General features: G+C 39.9%; 1 protein-coding gene across 1 annotated transcript in view; it reads right to left on the reverse strand.

The window, feature by feature from the left end:
* The window catches only part of DIAPH1 (diaphanous related formin 1), a gene marked incomplete in the record, with an annotated part of 803068 nt that overhangs the window by 534861 nt on the left and 244596 nt on the right, over positions 1–23611 (reverse strand). Inside the window, 2 exon segments of the mRNA XM_053718607.1 lie at positions 10892–11008; positions 23300–23418. Of these exon segments, the coding sequence (XP_053574582.1) occupies positions 10892–11008; positions 23300–23418 (236 nt within the window).

Genomic DNA, 23611 nt, shown 5'->3' on the forward strand with positions numbered 1-23611 from the left:
GCCTATTCAGGACTTAGGGCTAGATTACAAGTAGAGAGCAAAAATATTAGCTCTATTGTGCATTAACATCTCTTGATCGCATCTATAGCGCTTCTGTGTTTGCTCTCATATTACAAGTCCAAAGTTATTTTCCAGTACTCTAGTGATAGTCTAGGTTGCTCTCACTTAATAGACTTCTATGGGTCAAGCAGTAAAATTCATGTCAGATACTGCTCAAGCACTAAGCCACGGGTGCGCAAGCAGTGGAGTTTTTCATGTAGTTCTGTGCTTTACTATTAATAATAATGATTTATTTAAAGTAGCCATATTTCAGACTGCACTCAAGAACAACCCACCACTAATACAAGCGCATTCGGACGCGTTAAGATGTTTTAATTAAAATATTTAACCATCCACTTGTAATACCAGATTGTGCGTTATTCAAAAGATAACGCATCCTACTCTATCAATTGTGCTCCACTTGTAATATAGCCCATAGGAAACTAAGGATAATAATCCAAACATTTCTCACTCTAATGCAGAGCTCGACAAACCCAGGGTGCCAGGGCGCCACTGACTCCTAGAATTATACCCCTGGCTCCTAACTTTTTGGATTATTCTCCATATATCTACATACAATTACCACTGTCTGATTCCAAAAAGTACATCTGGCTCCTAAATATTCTTACTGATGCCTATATTTTAAAACAGATGTGTTGACTCCTGCTCTAATGAACTTCCCTTTGAATAGAGCTTTGAAAAGACAGAAATAAAAAAGGACCCAAAGGTGAATGAGTAGTTTCCAAACTATAAGTTGTTGTATGTAAATGGTGTACTAATGTGAATATATATGCACATGAAAGATATATGTATATATAGATATATGTATATATATATATATATATATGCCAATGGCTTAGTTATATTAAGCATACGTATAAATTCATTAACAATAACAGTGATATTAGTAAAATTAAGACAGTCCAATGAATCATGTATATTAGATGCAATCACACCACGAATGCCCGATAGGAAGAGCACTTACTAGAACAAACCTTAATCGTATGAGGTAAGTTGCCGCATCTACAAGTGAAGGACGTCCGGTGGTATCAGATGGTGTTGAATGGAGAAAGGATGTAGTCGTTCTTCTCCTCTTGGAGTATGGTGTATGGAACCAGGAAGAGGCTTGCACTAATTAGCTAAATGTCCTTATTTCTTGGTAGGAGAATGTTTAAAGTTTTATGAATGTATGTATATATACATGTAGACAAAACAGAATTTATGTTTACCTGATAAATTACTTTCTCCAACGGTGTGTCCGGTCCACGGCGTCATCCTTACTTGTGGGATATTCTCTTCCCCAACAGGAAATGGCAAAGAGCCCAGCAAAGCTGGTCACATGATCCCTCCTAGGCTCCGCCTACCCCAGTCATTCGACCGACGTTAAGGAGGAATATTTGCATAGGAGAAACCATATGTTACCGTGGTGACTGTAGTTAAAGAAAATAAATATCAGACCTGATTAAAAAAACCAGGGCGGGCCGTGGACCGGACACACCGTTGGAGAAAGTAATTTATCAGGTAAACATAAATTCTGTTTTCTCCAACATAGGTGTGTCCGGTCCACGGCGTCATCCTTACTTGTGGGAACCAATACCAAAGCTTTAGGACACGGATGAAGGGAGGGAGCAAATCAGGTCACCTAAATGGAAGGCACCACGGCTTGCAAAACCTTTCTCCCAAAAATAGCCTCAGAAGAAGCAAAAGTATCAAATTTGTAAAATTTAGAAAAAGTGTGCAGTGAAGACCAAGTCGCTGCCTTACATATCTGATCAACAGAAGCCTCGTTCTTGAAGGCCCATGTGGAAGCCACAGCCCTAGTGGAGTGAGCTGTGATTCTTTCAGGAGGCTGCCGTCCGGCAGTCTCATAAGCCAATCGGATAATGCTTTTAATCCAGAAGGAGAGAGAGGTAGAAGTTGCTTTTTGACCTCTCCGTTTACCAGAATAAACAACAAACAAAGACAAAGTTTGTCTGAAATCCTTAGTAGCTGCTAAGTAAAATTTGAGAGCACGAACTACATCCAAGTTGTGCAACAAACGTTCCTTCTTTGAAACTGGATTAGGACACAAAGAAGGCACAACTATCTCCTGGTTAATGTTTTTGTTAGAAACAACTTTTGGAAGAAAACCAGGTTTAGTACGCAAAACCACCTTATCTGCATGGAACACCAGATAAGGAGAAGAACACTGCAGAGCAGATAATTCTGAAACTCTTCTAGCAGAAGAAATTGCAACCAAACACAAAACTTTCCAAGATAATAACTTAATATCAACGGAATGTAAGGGTTCAAACGGAACCCCCTAAAGAACTGAAAGAACTAGGTTGAGACTCCAAAGAGGAGTCAAAATTTTGTAAACAGGCTTGATTCTAACCAGAGCCTGAACAAAGGCTAGAACATCTGGCACAGCTGCCAGCTTTTTGTGAAGTAACACAGACAAGGCAGAAATCTGTCCCATCAAGGAACTTGCAGATAATCCTTTTTCCAATCCTTCTCGAAGGAAGGATAGACTCTTAGGAATCTTAACCTTGTCCCAAGGGAATCCTGCAGATTCACACCAACAGATATACCAAATTATGTGGTAATTTTTCTGGTTACAGGCTTTCAGGCCTGAACAAGAGTATTAATAACAGAATCTGAGAACCCTCGCTTTGATAAGATCAAGCGTTCAATCTCCAAGCAGTCAGCTGGAGTGGGTCGAACGGACCTAGAACAAGAAGGTCTCGTCTCAAAGGTAGCTTCCATGGTGGAGCCGATGACATATTCACCAGATCTGCATACCAAGTCCTGCGTGGCCACGCAGGAGCTATCAAAATCACCGACGCCCTCTCCTGATTGATCCTGGCTACCAGCCTGGGGATGAGAGGAAACGGCGGGAACACATAAGCTAGTTTGAAGGTCCAAGGTGCTACTAGTGCATCCACTAGAGCCGCCTTGGGATCCCTGGATCTGTACCCGTAGTAAGGAACTCTGAAGTTCTGACGAGAGGCCATCAGATCCATGTCTGGAATGCCCCACGGTTGAGTGACTTGGGCAAAGATTTCCGGATGGAGTTCCCACTCCCCCGGATGCAATGTCTGACGACTCAGAAAATCCGCTTCCCAATTTTCCACTCCTGGGATGTGGATAGCAGACAGGTGGCAGGAGTGAGACTCCGCCCATAGAATGATTTTGGTCACTTCTTCCATCGCTAGGGAACTCCTTGTTCCCCCCTGATGGTTGATGTATGAACTTGGCCCTCGCTAGCTGAGGCCAAGCTTTGAGAGCATTGAATATCGCTCTCAGTTCCAGAATATTTATCGGTAGAAGAGATTCTACCCGAGACCAAAGACCCTGAGCTTTCAGGGATCCCCAGACCGCGCCCCAGCCCATCAGACTGGCGTCGGTCGTGACAATGACCCACTCTGGTCTGCGGAAGGTCATCCCTTGTGACAGGTTGTCCAGGGACAGCCACCAACGGAATGAGTCTCTGGTCCTCTGATTTACTTGTATCTTCGGAGACAAGTCTGAATAGTCCCCATTCCACTGACTGAGCATGAACAGTTGTAATGGTCTTAGATGAATGCGCACAAAAGGAACTATGTCCATTGCCGCTACCATCAAACCTATCACTTCCATGCACTGCGCTATGGAAGGAAGAGGAACGGAATGAAGTATCCGACAAGAGTCTAGAAGTTTTGTTTTTCTGGCTTCTGTCAGAAAAATCCTCATTTCTAAGGAGTCTATTATAGTTCCCAAGAAGGGAACCCTCGTTGACGGAGATAGAGAACTCTTTTCCACGTTCACTTTCCATCCGTGAGAACTGAGAAAGGCCAGGACAATGTCCGTGTGAGCCTTTACTTGAGGAAGGGACGACGCTCGAATCAGAATGTCGTCCAAGTAAGGTACTACAGCAATGCCCCTTGGTCTTAGCACCGCCAGAAGGGAACCTAGTACCTATGAGAAAATCCTAGGAGCAGTGGCTAATCCGAAAGAAAACGCCACGAACTGGAAATGCTTGTCCAGGAATTCAAACCTTAGGAACCGATGATGTTCCTTGTGGATAGGAATATGTAGATACGCATCCTTGAAATCCACCTTGGTCATGAATTGACCTTCCTGGATGGAAGGAAGGAGTGTTCGAATGGTTTCCATCTTGAACGATGGAGCCTTGAGAAACTTGTTCAAGATCTTGAGATCTAAGATTGGTCTGAACGTTCCCTCTTTTTTGGGAACTATGAACAGATTGGAGTAGAACCCCATCCCTTGTTCTCCTAATGGAACAGGATGAATCACTCCCATTTTTAGCAGGTCTTCTACCCAATGTAAGAATGCCTGTCTTCTTATGTGGTCTGAAGACAACTGAGACCTGTGGAACCTCCCCCTTGGAGGAAGCCCCTTGAACTCCAGAGAATAACCTTGGGAGACTATTTCTAGCGCCCAAGGATCCAGAACATCTCTTGCCCCAGCCTGAGCGAAGAGAGAGAGTCTGCCCCCCACCAGATCCGGTCCCGGATCGGGGGCCCGCATTTCATGCTGTCTTGGTAGCAGTGGCAGGTTTCCTGGCCTGCTTTCCTTTGTTCCAGCCTTGCATAGGTCTCCAGGCTGGATTGGCTTGAGAAGTATTACCTTCCTGCTTAGAGGATGTAGCCCTTGGGGCTGATCCGTTTCTGCGAAAGGGACGAAACTTAGGTTTATTTTTGGTCTTGAAAAGACCTATCCTGAGGAAGGGCGTGGCCCTTGCCCCCAGTGATATCAGAGATAATCTCTTTCAAGTCAGGGCCAAAGAGTGTTTTCCCCTTGAAAGGAATGTCAAGCAATTTGTTCTTGGAAGACGCATCCGCTGCCCAAGATTTTAACCAAAGCGCTCTGCGCCACAATAGCAAACCCAGAATTTTTTCGCCGCTAACCTAGCCAATTGCAAGGTGGCGTCTAGGGTGAAAGAATTAGCCAATTTAAGAGCACGAATTCTGTCCATAATCTCCTCATAAGAAGAAGAATTACTAATAATCGCCTTTCCTAGCTCATCAAACTAGAAACACGCGGCTGCAGTGACAGGGACAATGCATGCAATTGGTTGTAGAAGGGAACCTTGCTGAACAAACATCTTTAGCAGACCTTCTAATTTTTTATCCATAGGATCTTGGAAAGCACAACTATCTTCTATGGGTATAGTGGCGCGCTTGTGTAGAGTAGAAACCGCCCCCTCGACCTTGGGGACTGTCTGCCATCAGTCCTTTCTGGGGTCGACTATAGGAAAACAATTTTATAAATATGGGGGGAGGTACTAAAGGTATACCGGGCCTGTCCCATTCTTTACTAACAATGTACGCCACCCGCTTGGATATAGGAAAAGCTTCGGGGGGCCTCTAAGAACTTTTCCATTTTACATAGTGGTTCTGGAATGACCAGATAATCACAATCATCCAAATTGGATAACACCTCCTTAAGCAGAGCGCGGAGATGTTCCAACTTAAATTTAAAAGTAATCACATCAGGTTCAGCTTGTTGAGAAATGTTTCCTGAATCTGAAATTTCTCCCTCAGACAAAACCTCCCTGGCCCCCTCAGACTGGTGTAGGGGCCCTTCAGAACCATATCATCAGCGTTCTCATGCTCTACAGAATTTTCTAAAACAGAGCAGTTGCGCTTTCACTGATAAGTGGGCATATTGGCTAAAATGTTTTTGATAGAATTATCCATTACAGCCGTTAAATGTTGCATAGTAAGGAGTATTGGCGCACTAGATGTACTAGGGGCCTCCTGTATGGGCAAGACTGGTGTAGACGAAGGAGGGGATGATGCAGTACCATGCTTACTCCCCTCACTTGAGGAATCATCTTGGGCATCATTTTTACTAAATTTTTTTATGACATAAAATACATATAGTTAAATGAGAAGGAACCTTGGTTTCCCCACAGTCAGAACACAATCTATCTGGTAGTTCAGACATGTTAAACAGGCATAAACTTGATAACAAAGCACAAAAAACGTTTTAAAATAAAACCGTTACTGTCACTTTAAATTTTAAACTAAACACACTTTATTACTGCAATTGCGAAAAAGTATGAAGGAATTGTTCAAAATTCACCAAAATTTCACCACAGTGTCTTAAAGCCTTAAAAGTATTGCACACCAAATTTGGAAGCTTTAACCCTTAAAATAACGGAACCGGAGCCGTTTTTATATTTAACCCCTTTACAGTCCCTGGAATCTGCTTTGCTGAGACCCAACCAAGCCCAAAGGGGAATACGATACCAAATGATGCCTTCAGAAAGACTTTTCTATGTATCAGAGCTCCACACACATGCAGCTGCATGCCATGCTGTCCTCAAAAACAAGTGCGCCATACCGGCGCGAAAATGAGGCTCTGACTATGATTAGGGAAAGCCCCTAAAGAATAAGGTGTCAAAAACAGTGCCTGCCGATATAATCATATCAAAATACCCAGAATAAATGATTCCTCAAGGCTAAATATGTGTTAATAATGAATCGATTTAGCCCAGAAAAAGTCTACAGTCTTAATAAGCCCTTGTGAAGCCCTTATTTACTATCTTAATAAACATGGCTTACCGGATCCCATAGGGAAAATGACAGCTTCCAGCATTACATCGTCTTGTTAGAATGTGTCATACCTCAAGCAGTAAGAGACTGCACACTGTTCCCCCAACTGAAGTTAATTGCTCTCAACAGTCCTGTGTGGAACAGCCATGGATTTTAGTTACGGTGCTAAAATCATTTTCCTCATACAAACAGAAATCTTCATCTCTTTTCTGTTTCTGAGTAAATAGTACATACCAGCACTATTTTAAAATAACAAACTCTTGATTGAATAATAAAAACTACAGTTAAACACTAAAAAACTCTAAGCCATCTCCGTGGAGATGTTGCCTGTACAACGGCAAAGAGAATGACTGGGGTAGGCGGAGCCTAGGAGGGATCATGTGACCAGCTTTGCTGGGCTCTTTGCCATTTCCTGTTGGGGAAGAGAATATCCCACAAGTAAGGATGACGCCGTGGACCGGACACACCTATGTTGGAGAAATTAAGGATTACTAAATTAGTGCACCTTAGAAGTTTCAAGATTCAACAATGGATAAGAATAAAAAGTATATAAGATAGACATAGAATCTATAAATCAACTAGGAAAAATTCAATACAACCATGACATAGGATTTGGTACTACACTCTATAGAAAAAGAGTTATTTAAAATAGAGTGGGTTATGTAACGTATCACACAACAATAGGGTACTTTATAATAAAAAAATCTTATGCCTCACCAGTACTAACGTACATTTTTATCTATTTTTTAAGACAACCGTGTGTTCCTTCTTTTCCTTTAATTATAATTGATAACAAAAAAGAAAGCAACTGCAACAAACGCAGCTTTATTATAGCATATGCCTTATATGTATGTATGAAATATGGTATGAGAATGTTGCACACACTCAGGACATGACACATTGAACTTTATAATCCAACAGTAGATAACACTTTGGTTTCATATTTGCTATGTCCTACTAATATCAATGCAAAGTACTAATGCAAAAAACATATATATATATAATTTATTATGTGAATATACCTCTCTCCAAGATAAATAGTCTATACTAACTACAGACCTTGTAATACATTGTTATAGATGGTTGCTATGACAACCGCTTGTGTTTGTTGCCTTTTCTCACATTGCAACTAGTACGGAATATGCATTCGACTAAGTGTGTATATATGGTTCCCTGTGATGTTAATTTTACAAACGTGAAGAATCTTTGATCTATTTATAAACTCGTTTGTACTGTGTTACCTACGGTTGCTATGACAACCGCTTGATCCTTTTTTCTTACCGTAAGCAAATAAGCAAGCAATAACTAACACGTCACGTTTGTAAAAAATGTCATGACGTAATCTGAGTCCAACCTATCAGTGGAAGGGAGACGCATGTAGGGGCGTGCCGCCGCCTGGCTCTTAAGAACCAACATCAGATTACTCAGATCCAGCATTTCAAAAACCCTCTGAAGAAGGAGGATACCCCAACCTTCAAAACGCGTAAGGGACAGTATTTGGGATCGTATGTGACTGCACTAACACTCTAATTTGATGTTTGAGTGTTTTTAGAGTTGCAAACTTTTAATGACCTTTTAGTGAGTTTTATCTTCACTACCTATTGTGTTTGGAAGAACGGTTACTCCCTGGACTGGTACTAAGTACTCTTAGAAGTACCCAAGAATACCATTTGATTAACCGTAGTGTACAGACATATCTGAAGTGTTTTATGCATACCTCATATGTTTGAGAATTTTTAATGTGAGTGGCCATTTGTCGTTCTTATTATATTTTATACTTAATAAACTGTATTACGCTATGTGCTTCTTTTTTGTTTTTTACTCTGCATAAATCACTGGATTCACGAAGGGATCACTAACAAGCCTCTTCCTGGTTCCATACACCATACTCCAAGGGGAGAAGAACGACTACATCCTTTCTCCATTCAACACCATCTGATACCACCGAAGGTCCTTCACTTGTAGATGCGGCAACTTACCTCATACGATTGAGGTTTGTTCTAGTAAGTGCTATACCTATCGGGCATTCGTGGTGTGATTGCATCTAATATACAGGATTCATTGGACTGTTATAATTTTACTAATATCACTGTTATTGTTAATGAATTTATATGTATGCTTAATATAACTAAGCCATTGGCATATATATATATATATATATATATATATATATATATATATATATATATATCTTTCATGTGCATATATAATCACATTTGTACACCATTTACATACAACAACTTATAGTTGGGAAACTACTCATTCACCTTTGGGTCCTTTTTTATAGCGCTATCTCCACCTCCTCCTCTGCCACATTTTTAGGGGACCCCCTACCTTTCTCCACCTAGTGGGGCGAATGGTTCTTGTGGGTGTACTCCCTTTTTGAGATTATAGCGGCTGTGCAGGAAGACCCATTGGTTATACACATAGAATTGAGTCTCACAGCGAAGACTACTGTGTAGCCTCACCCCCCCCCCCCGTAAGGGTGTGTTTGGTATTCTACACCCTCTATATATATATATATATATATATATATATATTTATGTGTGTGTGTATATATATATATATATATATATATATATCATTGTTTTGTTTTTTTCTTTTTGTTTTGCAAACATTTCTTATTCCATGTTATATTGGCAACATCTACAATACATATTTATGTAATTTGATGTAATATTACTAAAATATGTGGTAAACTATGTTTTTACAGATGGGTAACAAAGTTGGTCAAATTATCAGTAAAAAAAAAACATGTTGCAGTATAAGATTGCTGAAATTGTAGGTGTATCGCGTAATTCTGTAAAGAATAATAATTTTAAAAAAATGAAAAACCTAAAGTTTGTGAAAAAGTTTTTTTTAAAAGTGAATGATTTTTTTTTTAATTTGATCGCATTTGGCGGTGAAATGATGCATGAAATATACCAAAATGGGCCTAGATCAATACTTTGGGTTCTCTACTACACTACAGCTAAAATTAACCCTACAAGCTCCCTAATTAACCCCTTGACTGCTGGGCATAATACACGTGTGGTGTGCAGTGGCATTTAGCGGCCTTCTAATGACCAAAAAGCAACACAAAAGCCATATATTTCTTCTATTTTTGAACAAAGGGGATCCCAGAGAAGCATTTACAACCATGTATGCCATAATTGCACAAACTGTTTGTAAATAATTTCAGTGAGAAACCTAAAGTTTGTGAAAAAGTGAACTTTTTTTTTTTATTTGATCACATTTGGTGGTGAAATGGTGACTTGAAATATACCAAAATGGGCCTAGATCAATACTTTGCGTTGTCTACTATATATATATATATATATATATATATATATATATATATATATATATATATATATACACACACATACATACACACGCCAAGGGATATTCAGGGATTCCTGACAGATATCAGTGTTCCAATGTAACTATCGCTAATTTTGAGAGAAAAAAAACATGAAAATAGCAAAGTGCTACTTGTACTTATTGCCCTATAACTTGCAAAAAAAAAAACAAAGAACATGTAAACATTGGGTATTTCTAAACTCAGGACAAAATTTAGAAACTATTTAGCATGGGTGTTTTTTGGTGGTTGTAGATGTGTAACAGATTTTGGGGGTCAAAGTTAGAAAAAAATTGTTTTTTTCCATTTTTTTCATCATATTTTATATATTTTTTAATTGTAAATTATAAGATATGATGAAAATAATGGTATCTTTAGAAAGTCCATTTAATAGCGAGAAAAACGGTATATAATATGTGTGGGTACAGTAAATGAGTAAGAGGAAAATTACAGCTAAACACAAACACTGCAGAAAAGCAAAAATAGTCTTTGTCCCAGACAGTCAACAAATGGAAAAGTGGTCTGGTCACTAAGGGGTTAAGAATAAATATGAAATTTATATACAAAGTATGATTTTTGACCAATGGATCTAATAATTTGGCAAGGTACTGTATGTGTGTGTGTATATATATATATATTGCAATCAAGTTACACCTGAGGAAGGGGAGGAGCCCTGAAACATGTAGTGTGGATTACAGACCTGGACAGGCAAGCAGTTTGTTTTGTCTTTCCACTTACAGGCTTTTTATATTTATTGTTATTGATATATGTTTTATTTAAGCTGAGTGTTTTGAAAGATTGCTTTTAAATTGTATTCTATATCTATATATCTATACACACACACACATATATACATACATACACACACACACGTTAATTTTTATAGGCCTTCACTATTTCCTACTACATTTTTTCATCTACAATGTAGTAAGCAGTAGTCACTAGTCACAACAATATTAATATGCCATACCTTGAATCATAATCATTTCTGATGAGTAGAAGATGTTGTAGAATAGAAAGAAAGTGTGGTTCAGCGATGGAGTCCTTTACTGTATTTAGAAGAATCTGAAAGACTTCACTGAAGTCAGTAAAGAGAATGTCAAGGGAAATCAAAAGAAAAAAAATGTGTTTTATAGAATACAATAAATCCTTATCACGTATCTATCCATTGACACCAAATGGAAATACTTAAATCTGTAAAACTAATCAGATTAAAAGGTATATTGATATCTTTATTTAAAAAGCAGAAATGAAAGCTTGGGAGCTGGCTTATTTTTGTTTCAGCACCTGGATAGCGCTTGCTGATTGGTGGCTACATTTAGCCACCAATAAGCAAGCGCTACCCAGGTGCTGTACCAAAAATGGGCCCACTCCAAAACTTAAATTCCTGCTTTTCTACTAGAGATACCAAGAGAACAAAGAAAAAATTATAAAAAGTGTAAATTAGAAAAATGCTTAAAATTGCATGCTCTATCTGAATCAAGAAAGAAAAAGAAAATCTCAGTTTAGTATCCCTTAAATATATGCAGTAGGTGACCCTTAGAAGAGTGGCATTGCTCACTATAACTTTTGTGAAATTAATTTCATGGCACCAACAAATAAATAATCTCTGGGAATTAATGAAAGATGATTAAAAAGCATAAGTTAACAAAGATAGATCAATATAAAGTTGTGAGGGCTCTGCTCAAGAAAATGAAGATAGGTCATTCTGCCCTTAAAAGCAATTGAGTGTGGGCAGCTTCCATTTTTTAGCATTGATTTAAGCAGCCCTGCCAAGAACGACATGAGCAGGGTATCAACTAGAGATTTTGCACAACATATCAACTTTTTTTTTTTTTTTTTTTACTGCTTTGTAGGTTTCAAAGCATAATAAACAAGCTTAGGGCGACATCTTGTGGGGAATCTGCATACTGCAAGAGGATGATTTTGAATACTAAACTTTAAAAGGAAATTTTAAATCTGAAGTTCAAACAAAAAAGATTTAACTGGTTAATATCATTAGAATGATTTGATATATTACATAGTTAATCCCTTAACATATGTTAAATAGATAACAAAATGTATGCTTACCTGATCAATTTCTTTCTTTCCAGACATGGAGAGTCCACAACGTCATTCCAATTACTAGTGGGATATTCACTCCTGGCCATCAGGAAAAGGCAAAGAGCACCACAGCAAAGCTGGTAAGTGTCATTTCCCTTACCCATATAACCCCCAGTCATTCAGCCGAAAGAAAATAAAAAAAGAAGATAACACAAAAGGTATAGAGGTGCCTGAGGTTTAGTAAAAAAGTACTGTCTAATCTAAAGGGTGGGGTTGTGGACTCTCCATGTCCGGTAAGAAAGAAATTTATCAGGTAAGCATAAATGTTGTTTTCTATCCTAAGGCATGGAGAGTCCATGACGTCATTCCAATTACAAGTGGGAACCAATACCCAAGCTAGAGGACACAGAATGAACAAGGAGGGAGAATAAGACAAGCGGACCTAAACAGAAGGCACCACCGCTTGAAGAACCTTTCTCCCAAAGGAAGCCTCAGTCGAGGCAAAAGTATCACATTTGTAGAATTTGGAAAAAGTATGCAGAGAGGACCAAGTTGCAGCCCTACAAATCTGTTCCACAGAAGCTTCATTTTTGAAAGCCCAAGAAGAGGAGACAGCCCAAGTGGAATGAGTTGTAAGTCTCTCAGGAGGCTGCTATCCAGCAGTCTCATAAGCAAAACGAATCATACTTCTCAACCAGAGGGAAAGAAAAGTAGAAGTAGCCTTCTGACCCTTACGCTTTCCAGAGAAACAAACAAACAGGACAGAAGACTGGCGAAAATCCTAAGTAGCCTGTAGGTAGAGAGGACAGAGAGAAAGAACAACAATCTCCTGATTAATATTTCTATCGAAACCACCTTAGGGAGAAACCCCAATTTAGTTTGAAGGACCGCCTTATCCACATGAAAAATAAGGCGAATCGCACTGCAAAGCCGAAAGTTCAGAAACTCTCCGAGCAGAAGAAATAGCAATTAGAAACAAAACATTCCAAGATAACAGCTTAATATCAATGGAATGCATTGGCTCAAACTGAGCCTGCTGCAAAACTCTAAGAATTAGGTTAAGACTCCAAGGAGGAGTAACACGTTTAAACACAGGCCTGATTCTAACCAGGGCCTGACAAAAAGATTGAACATCTGGCACATCCATCAGACGCTTATGTAAAAGAATAGATAATGCAGAAAAACTGACCTTTCAGCGTACTGACTGACAACCCTTTCTCCAGACCATCCTGGAAAAAAGACAAAATTCTAGGAATCCTGACCCTACTCCAAGAGTAGCCCTTTGATTCACACCAAAAGAGATATTTACGCCATACATTATGGTAAATCTTATGAGTAACAGGCTTGCAAGCCTGAATCATAGTATCAATGACTGACTCAGAAAACCCATGCTTAGCCAGAACTATAAGTTCAATCTCCATGCAGTCAGCTTCAGAGAAACGAGATTTGGATGGAGTAAAGGACCCTGAGTTAGAAGGTCCTTCCTCAGAGGTAACCTCCAAGGAGGAAGAGATGACATCCTCACCAGGTCTGCAAACCAGATCCTGCGAGTTATGCAGGAGCTAGCAGAATTACAGATGCTCTCTCCTGTTTGATACAAGCAATGACTCATGGAAGGAGAGCAAACAGAGGAAACAGGTATGCTAGACCGAAATCCCAAGGAACCGCCAGAGCATCTATCAGGGCGGCCTCAGGATCTCTTGACCTTGAACTGTACCTTGGAAGCTTGGTGTTCTCACGAGACGCCATCAGATCCAACTCCAGCACCCCCAACTTGAGGGTTAAGCTGGAAAACACCTCCAGATGGAGAGCCCACTCCCCAGGATGAAAGGTCTGTCTGCTCAAGAAATCCGCCTCCCAGTTGTCCACTTCTGGAATGTGGATGGCACATAGAAGACAATTGTGAGCTTCTGTCCACTGCAGAGTGCAAGTCACCTCCTTCATAGCCAAGACACTCAGAGTTCCTCCCTGGTGTTTGATGTAAGCCACTGAGGTGATGTTGTCCGATTAGAACCTGATCAAGGCATTGAAGATCGCTCTCATCCCCAAGATGTTTATTGGGAGAGAAGACTCCTCCCGAATCCATAGGCCCTGAGCCTTTAATGAGTCCCAGACTGCTCCCCAGTCCAGCAGGCTAGCATCCATGGTCACAATCACAGAGGAGGGTCTCTGGAAGCATGTGCCCTGAGACAGATGATCCTGATAAATCCACCATGAGAGAGAGTCTCTAGTCAACTGGTCCAGATCTATCCTCTGAGATAGATCTGAATGGTCTCCGTTCTATTGCCTGAGCATGCCTAATTGTAGAGCTCTCCAATGGAATCGAGCAAAGGGAATGATGTCCATGGAGGCAATCAGACCAATTACCTCCATGCATTGAGCCACTGATGGCCGAACAGAAGACTGGATAGAGAGAGAGGCAAGAAGAGAGAAGTTTGGCTTTTCTGACCTCTGTCAGAAAAATCTTCATAGATAGGGAATCTTTGATGGTCCCTAACAAAACCGCCCTTGTAGCTGGAACAAGGGAACTTCTCCAGATTCACTTTCCGTCCGTGGGAACGTAGAAAAGACAACCACATCTCTGTATGAGAGTTTGCCTGTTGAAAAGATAGCGCCTGAACCAATATGTCGTCCAGGTAAGGAGCCACTGCAATTTCCTGGGACCTGACAACTGTCAAGAGAGCCCCCCGAACCTTTGAGAAGATTCTGGGAGCTGCGGCAAGGCCAAACTGAAGAGTAACAAACAAAGTGCTTGTCTAGAAAAGCAAATCTCAGAAACTGGTGAAGATCTCTGTGTATGGGAACATGAAGATATGCGTCCTTCAGGTCTATGGTCATCATGAACTGACTCTCTTGGACCAAAGGGAGACTAGAACAAATGGTTTCCATTTTGAAGTCCGGTACCCTGAGAAATTTGTTGAGACACTACAGGTCTAAAATGGGACGAAAAGTTCCCTCTTTTTTGGGAACCACAAACAGATTTGAATAAAATCCTAGGCCCTGTTCCCTTAGTTGAACTGGAACAATCACTCCCAGGGAGAAAAGGTCCTGAACGCAGTTCAAGAATGCCTCTCTTTTTACCTGGTCTGCAGATAATCTTGAGAGGAGAAATCTGCCCCTGGGAAGACAAGTCTTGAAGTATATTTTTTAATCCTGGGATACTATGTCCATAGCCCAAGGATCTGGGACATCGCATATCCAAGCTTGTTTAAACAAGGAAAGTCTGCCCCTCAATTGATCCAGTACCGGACCTGGGGGTGGACCCTTCATGCTGATTTAGTCTCAGATGAGGGCTTCTTTGATTATTTCCCCTTATTCCAAGACTGATTGGGTCTCCAAGAGGACTTGGACTGCTCCGGCTTGGAAGAGGAAGACTTCTGACCTTTGAAGCTACGAAAGGAGCAAAAATTAGAATTTTGATGCCCCTTAGGTCTATTCTTCTTGTCTTGTGGTAGAAAAGACCCCTTTCCACCCGTAATTTCAGAAATTATCTTTGCCAGACCAGGACCAAACAGGGTCTTACCCTTGTAAGGTAGCGACAGAAGCTTGGACTTGGAGGTAACATCAGCTGACCAAGAATTTAGCCACAAAGCCCTGTCTGAATCTGGGATTTCACCCTCTGAAGCTACCGAAGAATCCTCCTCATCAGACTTAGGATGAGGGTCAACCTTCGCAGCAGCAGAGGCGACAGACACCTTACTATCAGAAAAATGTTTAGATTTCCTCTTGTGCTTCCCCAACATGGGAAAAGTAGATAATGCTGCAGATACCGCAGAAGATATCTGTGCAGCAAAATCTGATGGCAAAAAAACTCCTCCAGGAGGTTGAGAGGAACCACAGGGCACTGTATGTGACGCCACTGAGGCTTGGGACGTTTGAGGAGAAAGCTGCGACATAACCTGAACAGCATTATCCTGGGAGACAATAGGCTCATAAGGCAATAATTTATCTTAGTATTCTAGCGTTCTATCTAAACATGTAGCACAAAATTGCATGGGCAAAACAATTTGGCCCTCTAGACATAACAGACATTTATCAAAAGAATCAGATTCTTGATCCATGTCCATGGCAGCAAAAAAACATAATTTATGTAAGAACTTACCTGATAAATTCATTTCTTTCATATTAGCAAGAGTCCATGAGCTAGTGACGTATGGGATATACATTCCTACCAGGAGGGGCAAAGTTTCCCAAACCTTAAAATGCCTATAAATACACCCCTCACCACACCCACAATTCAGTTTAACGAATAGCCAAGAAGTGGGGTGATAAGAAAAAAGTGCGAAAGCATATAAAATAAGGAATTGGAATAATTGTGCTTTATACAAAAAAATCATAACCACCACAAAAAAAGGGCGGGCCTCATGGACTCTTGCTAATATGAAAGAAATGAATTTATCAGGTAAGTTCTTACATAAATTATGTTTTCTTTCATGTAATTAGCAAGAGTCCATGAGCTAGTGACGTATGGGATAATGACTACCCAAGATGTGGATCTTTCCACGCAAGAGTCACTAGAGAGGGAGGGATAAAATAAAGACAGCCAATACCTGCTGAAAATAATCCACACCCAAAATAAAGTTTAATGAAAAACATAAACAGAAGATTCAAACTGAAACCGCTGCCTGAAGTACTTTTCTACCAAAAACTGCTTCAGAAGAAGAAAATACATCAAAATGGTAGAATTTAGTAAAAGTATGCAAAGAGGACCAAGTTGCTGCTTTGCAAATCTGATCAACCGAAGCTTCATTCCTAAACGCCCAGGAAGTAGAAACTGACCTAGTAGAATGAGCTGTAATCCTTTGAGGCGGAGTTTTACCCGACTCGACATAGGCATGATGAATTAAAGATTTCAACCAAGATGCCAAAGAAATGGCAGAAGCTTTCTGGCCTTTTCTAGAACCGGAAAAGATAACAAATAGACTAGAAGTCTTTCGGAAAGACTTAGTAGCTTCAACATAATATTTCAAAGCTCTAACAACATCCAAAGAATGCAACGATTTCTCCTTAGAATTCTTAGGATTAGGACATAATGAGGGAACCACAATTTCTCTACTAATGTTGTTGGAATTCACAACCTTAGGTAAAAATTCAAAAGAAGTTCGCAACACCACCTTATCCTGATGAAAAATCAGAAAAGGAGACTCACAAGAAAGAGCGGATAATTCAGAGACTCTTCTGGCAGAAGAGATCGCCAAAAGGAACAAAACTTTCCAAGAAAGTAATTTAATGTCCAATGAATGCATGGGTTCAAAAGGAAGAGCTTGAAGAGCCCCCAGAACCAAATTCAAACTCCAAGGAGGAGAAATTGACTTAATGACAGGTTTTATACGAACCAAAGCTTGTACAAAACAATGAATATCAGGAAGATTAGCAATCTTTCTGTGAAAAAGAACAGAAAGAGCAGAGATTTGTCCTTTCAAAGAACTTGCGGATAAACCTTTATCTAAACCATCCTGAAGAAACTGTAAAATTCTCGGAATTCTAAAAGAATGCCAAGAAAAATGATGAGAAAGACACCAAGTCTTCCAGACTCTATAATATATCTCTCTAGATACAGATTTACGAGCCTGTAACATAGTATTAATCACAGAGTCAGAGAAACCTCTTTGACCAAGAATCAAGCGTTCAATCTCCATACCTTTAAATTTAAGGATTTGAGATCCTGATGGAAAAAAGGACCTTGCGACAGAAGGTCTGGTCTTAGCGGAAGAGTCCACAGATGGCAAGAGGCCATCCGGACAAGATCCGCATACCAAAACCTGTGAGGCCATGCCGGAGCTACCAGCAGAACAAACGAGCATTCCTTCAGAATCTTGGAGATTACTCTTGGAAGAAGAACTAGAGGCGGAAAGATATAGGCAGGATGATACTTCCAATGAAGTGATAATGCATCCACTGCTTCCGCCTGAGGATCCCGGGATCTGGACAGATACCTGGGAAGTTTCTTGTTTAGATGAGACGCCATCAGATCTATTTCTGGAAGCTCCCACATTTGAACAATCTGAAGAAATACCTCTGGGTGAAGAGACCATTCGCCCGGATGCAACGTTTGGCGACTGAGATAATCCGCTTCCCAATTGTCTATACCTGGGATATGAACCGCAGAGATTAGACAGGAGCTGGATTCCGCCCAAACCAGAATTCGAGATACTTCTTTCATAGCCAGAGGACTGTGAGTCCCTCCTTGATGATTGATGTATGCCACAGTTGTGACATTGTCTGTCTGAAAACAAATGAACGATTCTCTCTTCAGAAGAGGCCAAGACTGAAGAGCTCTGAAAATTGCACGGAGTTCCAAAATATTGATCGGTAATCTCACCTCCTGAGATTCCCAAACTCCTTGTGCCGTCAGAGATCCCCACACAGCTCCCCAACCTGTAAGACTTGCATCTGTTGAAATTACAGTCCAGGTCGGAAGAACAAAAGAAGCCCCCTGAATTAAACGATGGTGATCTGTCCACCACGTTAGAGAGTGTCGTACAATCGGTTTTAAAGATATTAATTGAGATATCTTTGTGTAATCCTTGCACGATTGATTCAGCATACAGAGCTGAAGAGGTCACATGTGAAAACGAGCAAAGGGGATCGCGTCCGATGCAGCAGTCATAAGACCTAGAATTTCCATGCATAAGGCTACCGAAGGGAATGATTGTGACTGAAGGTTTCGACAAGCTGAAATCAATTTTAGACGTCTCTTGTCTGTCAAAGACAGAGTCATGGACACTGAATCTATCTGGAAACCCAGAAAGGTTACCCTTGTCTGAGGAATCAATGAACTTTTTAGTGAATTGATCCTCCAACCATGATCTTGAAGAAACAACACAAGTCGATTCGTATGAGATTCTGCTAAATGTAAAGACTGAGCAAGTACCAAGATATCGTCCAAATAAGGAAATACCACAATACCCTGTTCTCTGATTACAGACAGAAGGGCACCGAGAACCTTTGTAAAAATTCTTGGAGCTGTAGCTAGGCCAAACGGCAGAGCCACAAACTAGTAATGCTTGTCCAGAAAAGAGAATCTCAGGAACTGATAATGATCTGGATGAATCGGAATATGCAGATATGCATCCTGTAAATCTATTGTGGACATATAATGCCCTTGCTGAACAAAAGGCAAGATAGTCCTTACAGTTACCATTTTGAACGTTGGTATCCTTACATAACGATTCAATATTTTTAGATCCAGAACTGGTCTGAAGGAATTCTCCTTCTTTGGTACAATGAAGAGATTCGAATAAAACCCCAGCCCCTGTTCCAGAACTGGAACTGGCATAATTACTCCAGCCAACTCTAGATCTGAAACACATTTCAGAAATGCTTGAGCTTTCACTGGATTTACTGGGACACGGGAAAGAAAAAATCTCTTTGCAGGAGGTCTTATCTTGAAACCAATTCTGTACCCTTCTGAAACAATGTTCTGAATCCAAAGATTGTGAACAGAATTGATCCAAATTTCTTTGAAAAAACGTAACCTGCCCCCTACCAGCTGAGCTGGAATGAGGGCCGCACCTTCATGTGGACTTAGTAGCTGGCTTTGCTTTTCTAGAAGGCTTGGATTTATTCCAGACTGGAGATGGTTTCCAAACTGAAACTGCTCCTGAGGATGAAGGATCAGGTTTTTGTTCTTTGTTGAAACGAAAGGAACGAAAACGATTATTAGCCCTGTTTTTACCCTTAGATTTTTTATCCTGTGGTAAAAAAGTTCCTTTCCCACCAGTAACAGTTGAGATAATAGAATCCAACTGAGAACCAAATTATTTGTTACCCTGGAAAGAAATGGAAAGTAGAGTCGATTTAGAAGACATATCAGCATTCCAAGTTTTAAGCCATAAAGCTCTTCTAGCTAAAATAGCCAGAGACATAAACCTGACATCAACTCTGATAATATCAAAAATGGCATCACAGATAAAATTATTAGCATGTTGAAGAAGAAGAATAATATTATGAGAATCATGATCTGTTACTTGTTGCGCTAAAGTTTCCAACCAAAAAGTTGAAGCTGCAGCAACATCAGCCAATGATATAGCAGGTCTAAGAAGATTACCTGAACACAGATAAGCTTTTCTTAGAAAGGATTCAATTTTCCTATCTAAAGGATCCTTAAACGAAGTACCATCTGACGTAGGAATAGTAGTACATTTAGCAAGGGTAGAAATAGCCCCATCAACTTTAGGGATTTTGTCCCAAAATTCTAATCTGTCAGACGGCACAGGATATAATTGCTTAAAACGTTTAGAAGGAGTAAATGAATTACCCAAATTATTCCATTCTCTGGAAATTACTTCAGAAATAGCACCAGGAACAGGAAAAACTTCTGGAATAACCACAGGAGATTTAAAGACCTTATCTAAACGTTTAGATTTAGTATCAAGAGGACCAGAATCCTCAATTTCTAAAGCAATTAGTACTTCTTTAAGTAAAGAACAAATAAATTCCATTTTAAATAAATATGAAGATTTATCAGCATCAACCTCTGAGACAGAATCCTCTGAACCAGAAGAGTCATTAGAATCAGAATGATGATGTTCATTTAAAAATTCATCTGTATACAGAGAAGTTTTAAAAGATTTTTTTATGTTTACTAGAAGGAGGAATAACAGACATAGCCTTCTTGATGGATTCAGAAACAAAATCTCTTATGTTATCAGGAACATTCTGAACATTAGATGTTGATGGAACTGCAACAGGTAATGGTACATTACTAAAGGAAATATTATCTGCATTAACAAGTTTGTCATGACAATTAATACAAACAACAGCTGGAGGAATAGCTACCAAAAGTTTACAGCAGATACACTTAGCTTTGGTAGTTCCAGCACCAGACAGCGATTTTCCTGAAGTATCTTCTGACTCAGATGCAACGTGAGACATCTTGCAATATGTAAGAGAAAAAACAACATATAAAGCAAAATTGATCAAATTCCTTAAATGACAGTTTCAGGAATGGGAAAAAATGCCAAGGAACAAGCTTCTAGTAACCAGAAGCAAAGAAAAAATGAGACTTAAATAATGTGGAGACAAAAAGCGACGCCCATATTTTTTTTAGCGCCAAATAAGACGCCCACATTATTTGGCGCCTAAATGCCAAAAATGACGCCACGTCCGGAACGCCGACATTTTTGGCGCAAAAGAACGTCAAAAAATGACGCAACTTCCGGCGACACGTATGACACCGGAAACAGAAAAGATTTTTTGCGCCAAAAAAGTCCGCGCCAAGAATGACGCAATAAAATGAAGCATTTTCAGCCCCCGCGAGCCTAACAGCCCACAGGGAAAAAAAAAAGTCAAATTTTTAAGGTAAGAAAAATATTTGATTCAAGTGCATTATCCCAAATATGAAACTGACTGTCTGAAAATAAGGAATGTTGAACATCCTGAGTCAAGGCAAATAAATGTTTGAATACATATATTTAGAACTTTATTAAAAAAGTGCCCAACCATAGCTTAGAGTGTCACAGAAAATAAGACTTACTTACCCCAGGACATTCATCTACATGTTTGTAGAAAGCCAAACCAGTACTGAAACGAAAATCAGCAGAGGTAATGGTATATATATAAGAGTATATCGTCGTTCTGAAAAGGGAGGTAAGAGATGAATCTCTACGACCGATAACAGAGAACCTATGAAATAGACCCCGTAGAAGGAGATCATTGAATTCAAACAGGCAATACTCTCCTCACATCCCTCTGACATTCACTGCACGCTGAGAGGAAAACCGGGCTCCAACCTGCTGCGGAGCGCATATCAACGTAGAATCTAGCACAAACTTACTTCACCACCTCCATAGGAGGCAAAGTTTGTAAAACAGAATTGTGGGTGTGGTGAGGGGTGTATTTATAGGCATTTTAAGGTTTGGGAAACTTTGCCCCTCCTGGTAGGAATGTATATCCCATACGTCACTAGCTCATGGACTCTTGCTAATTACATGAAAGAAATAAAAATACCTCAAAATTAAATGAGAAATATAAATTTTCAAAAATAAAGTTTACTGTCACTTTAAGAAGAAAACTATTAATTCCCATAAGCGTTAACACGCTAATAAAATAAAACTGCCCCCAAAGGAAAAGAAAGACTCAGTAACCTCTACATCTCAGACAGTCTGAGGTGCCCTACAGCAATTCAGAGAAATCCCAAAAACGATGGCACAGGGACTGCTAGCAACTTCTCCCAAAACGATGGAAGCACAGGGACTGCTAGTGACTTCAATTTACATCTGCCGCAATAGCCGACACAGAAAGGCAGCTCCTACGTGACGCCACCCCGCTCTGATGTTGGAGAGGAGATCACGTAACTGGCAAAGAGGAACTGCGCAGCAACTAAAAGTGCGCGTTCCCTGCCAAAGAAATTAAATAAAAGCTGTTTACAGCTCTCACTGACCTCTTAAAGTGCTATTGCCAAATAAAGCAGTCTTATAAAATGAAAAGCTTATCCCCACTGTAGAGCCATACACAGCCTGTCCCAATATAAACTTGCCACACTAAAAAGTTTAACATGAGAGGCACATAGGGAAAAAAACTTCCCCAATAAAGAGAAGATTTAACCCCCAGCCTCCACATACATAAGTGCCTGCCCACTGCCTCCGCAATTCTATGCATAAAGGATTATCTTTCTCTCCCAATATTCTGCATAACTCCTGAAGTGCAAGTCTCCAACACCTAGAAGACAAAAGCACTTACCTGCAATCTAGCTGTCCGTCAGGAAGACAGCTCATCAGGCGTGGAAGGACACATACTTCTTACAGAGACCTGTGGAAAAAGTAAAAACAGAGTAACCAACTGTGGCTTTCAATGACTAGGGCAGCAAATATGTTAGGAAAACAAAGTAAGGACCACCTCACCACTTTCTAACTGCTTAAAAGCCACCACACTACTCTAACTCAATAGATTGACGTGGACACAGCTACAATCCTTGTTTGCAGGGAAAAGTACCCAAAAAAGGAAAAAAATCTTCAGACACCAAGCTTCACCTCCTCCATTGACAGAGGCAAAGAGAATGACTGGGGGTTATGGGTAAGGGAAGTGACATGTAACATCTTTGCTGTGGTGTTCTTTGTCTCCTCCATCTGGCCAGGAGTGAATATCCCACTAGTAATTGAAATTACATTGTGGACTCTCCATGTCTTAGGAAATAAATAATATTTTATAATAGTATTTAAATTTGTAGAGCCCACAGATACAATATAGTGACATATTAATATGTCATAGTTTAAGGATAACTGAATATCAGAAAAGGTTAAATGTTTTCAGAATCGAGAAACAGGCCTTTAAGACTACTGTATTTGCATAATCATTACATCCATAAATGAGCAGATTTTCAGTAAAAGGATATTCCATCTCAACACGGATGTCATCCAAGCGCCCCCTCAGCTCATCAGAATCAAACTCTGAGTGTTCATCAAAAATGCTCAATTGTAGCTTCATTTCCTCATTTTCCATGGAATGAAGATCCTAAAGATAAAATATTTTATTTACACACCTGCAAACTATAAACTGCAAAGCTAAGATCATGCTATTAATTACAAGGCTATATTTATTTAAACTGCCATTATTAAAACACTCCAAACAAACAAAGCAAAAGTGTATTAATATTCATAGCAACTGTAGTGTAAAAATATTCACCCTTTAAAAGGAAGAAATAACC

Source organism: Bombina bombina, chromosome 6 (assembly GCF_027579735.1).
Source record: "Bombina bombina isolate aBomBom1 chromosome 6, aBomBom1.pri, whole genome shotgun sequence".
NCBI lineage: Eukaryota > Metazoa > Chordata > Amphibia > Anura > Bombinatoridae > Bombina > Bombina bombina.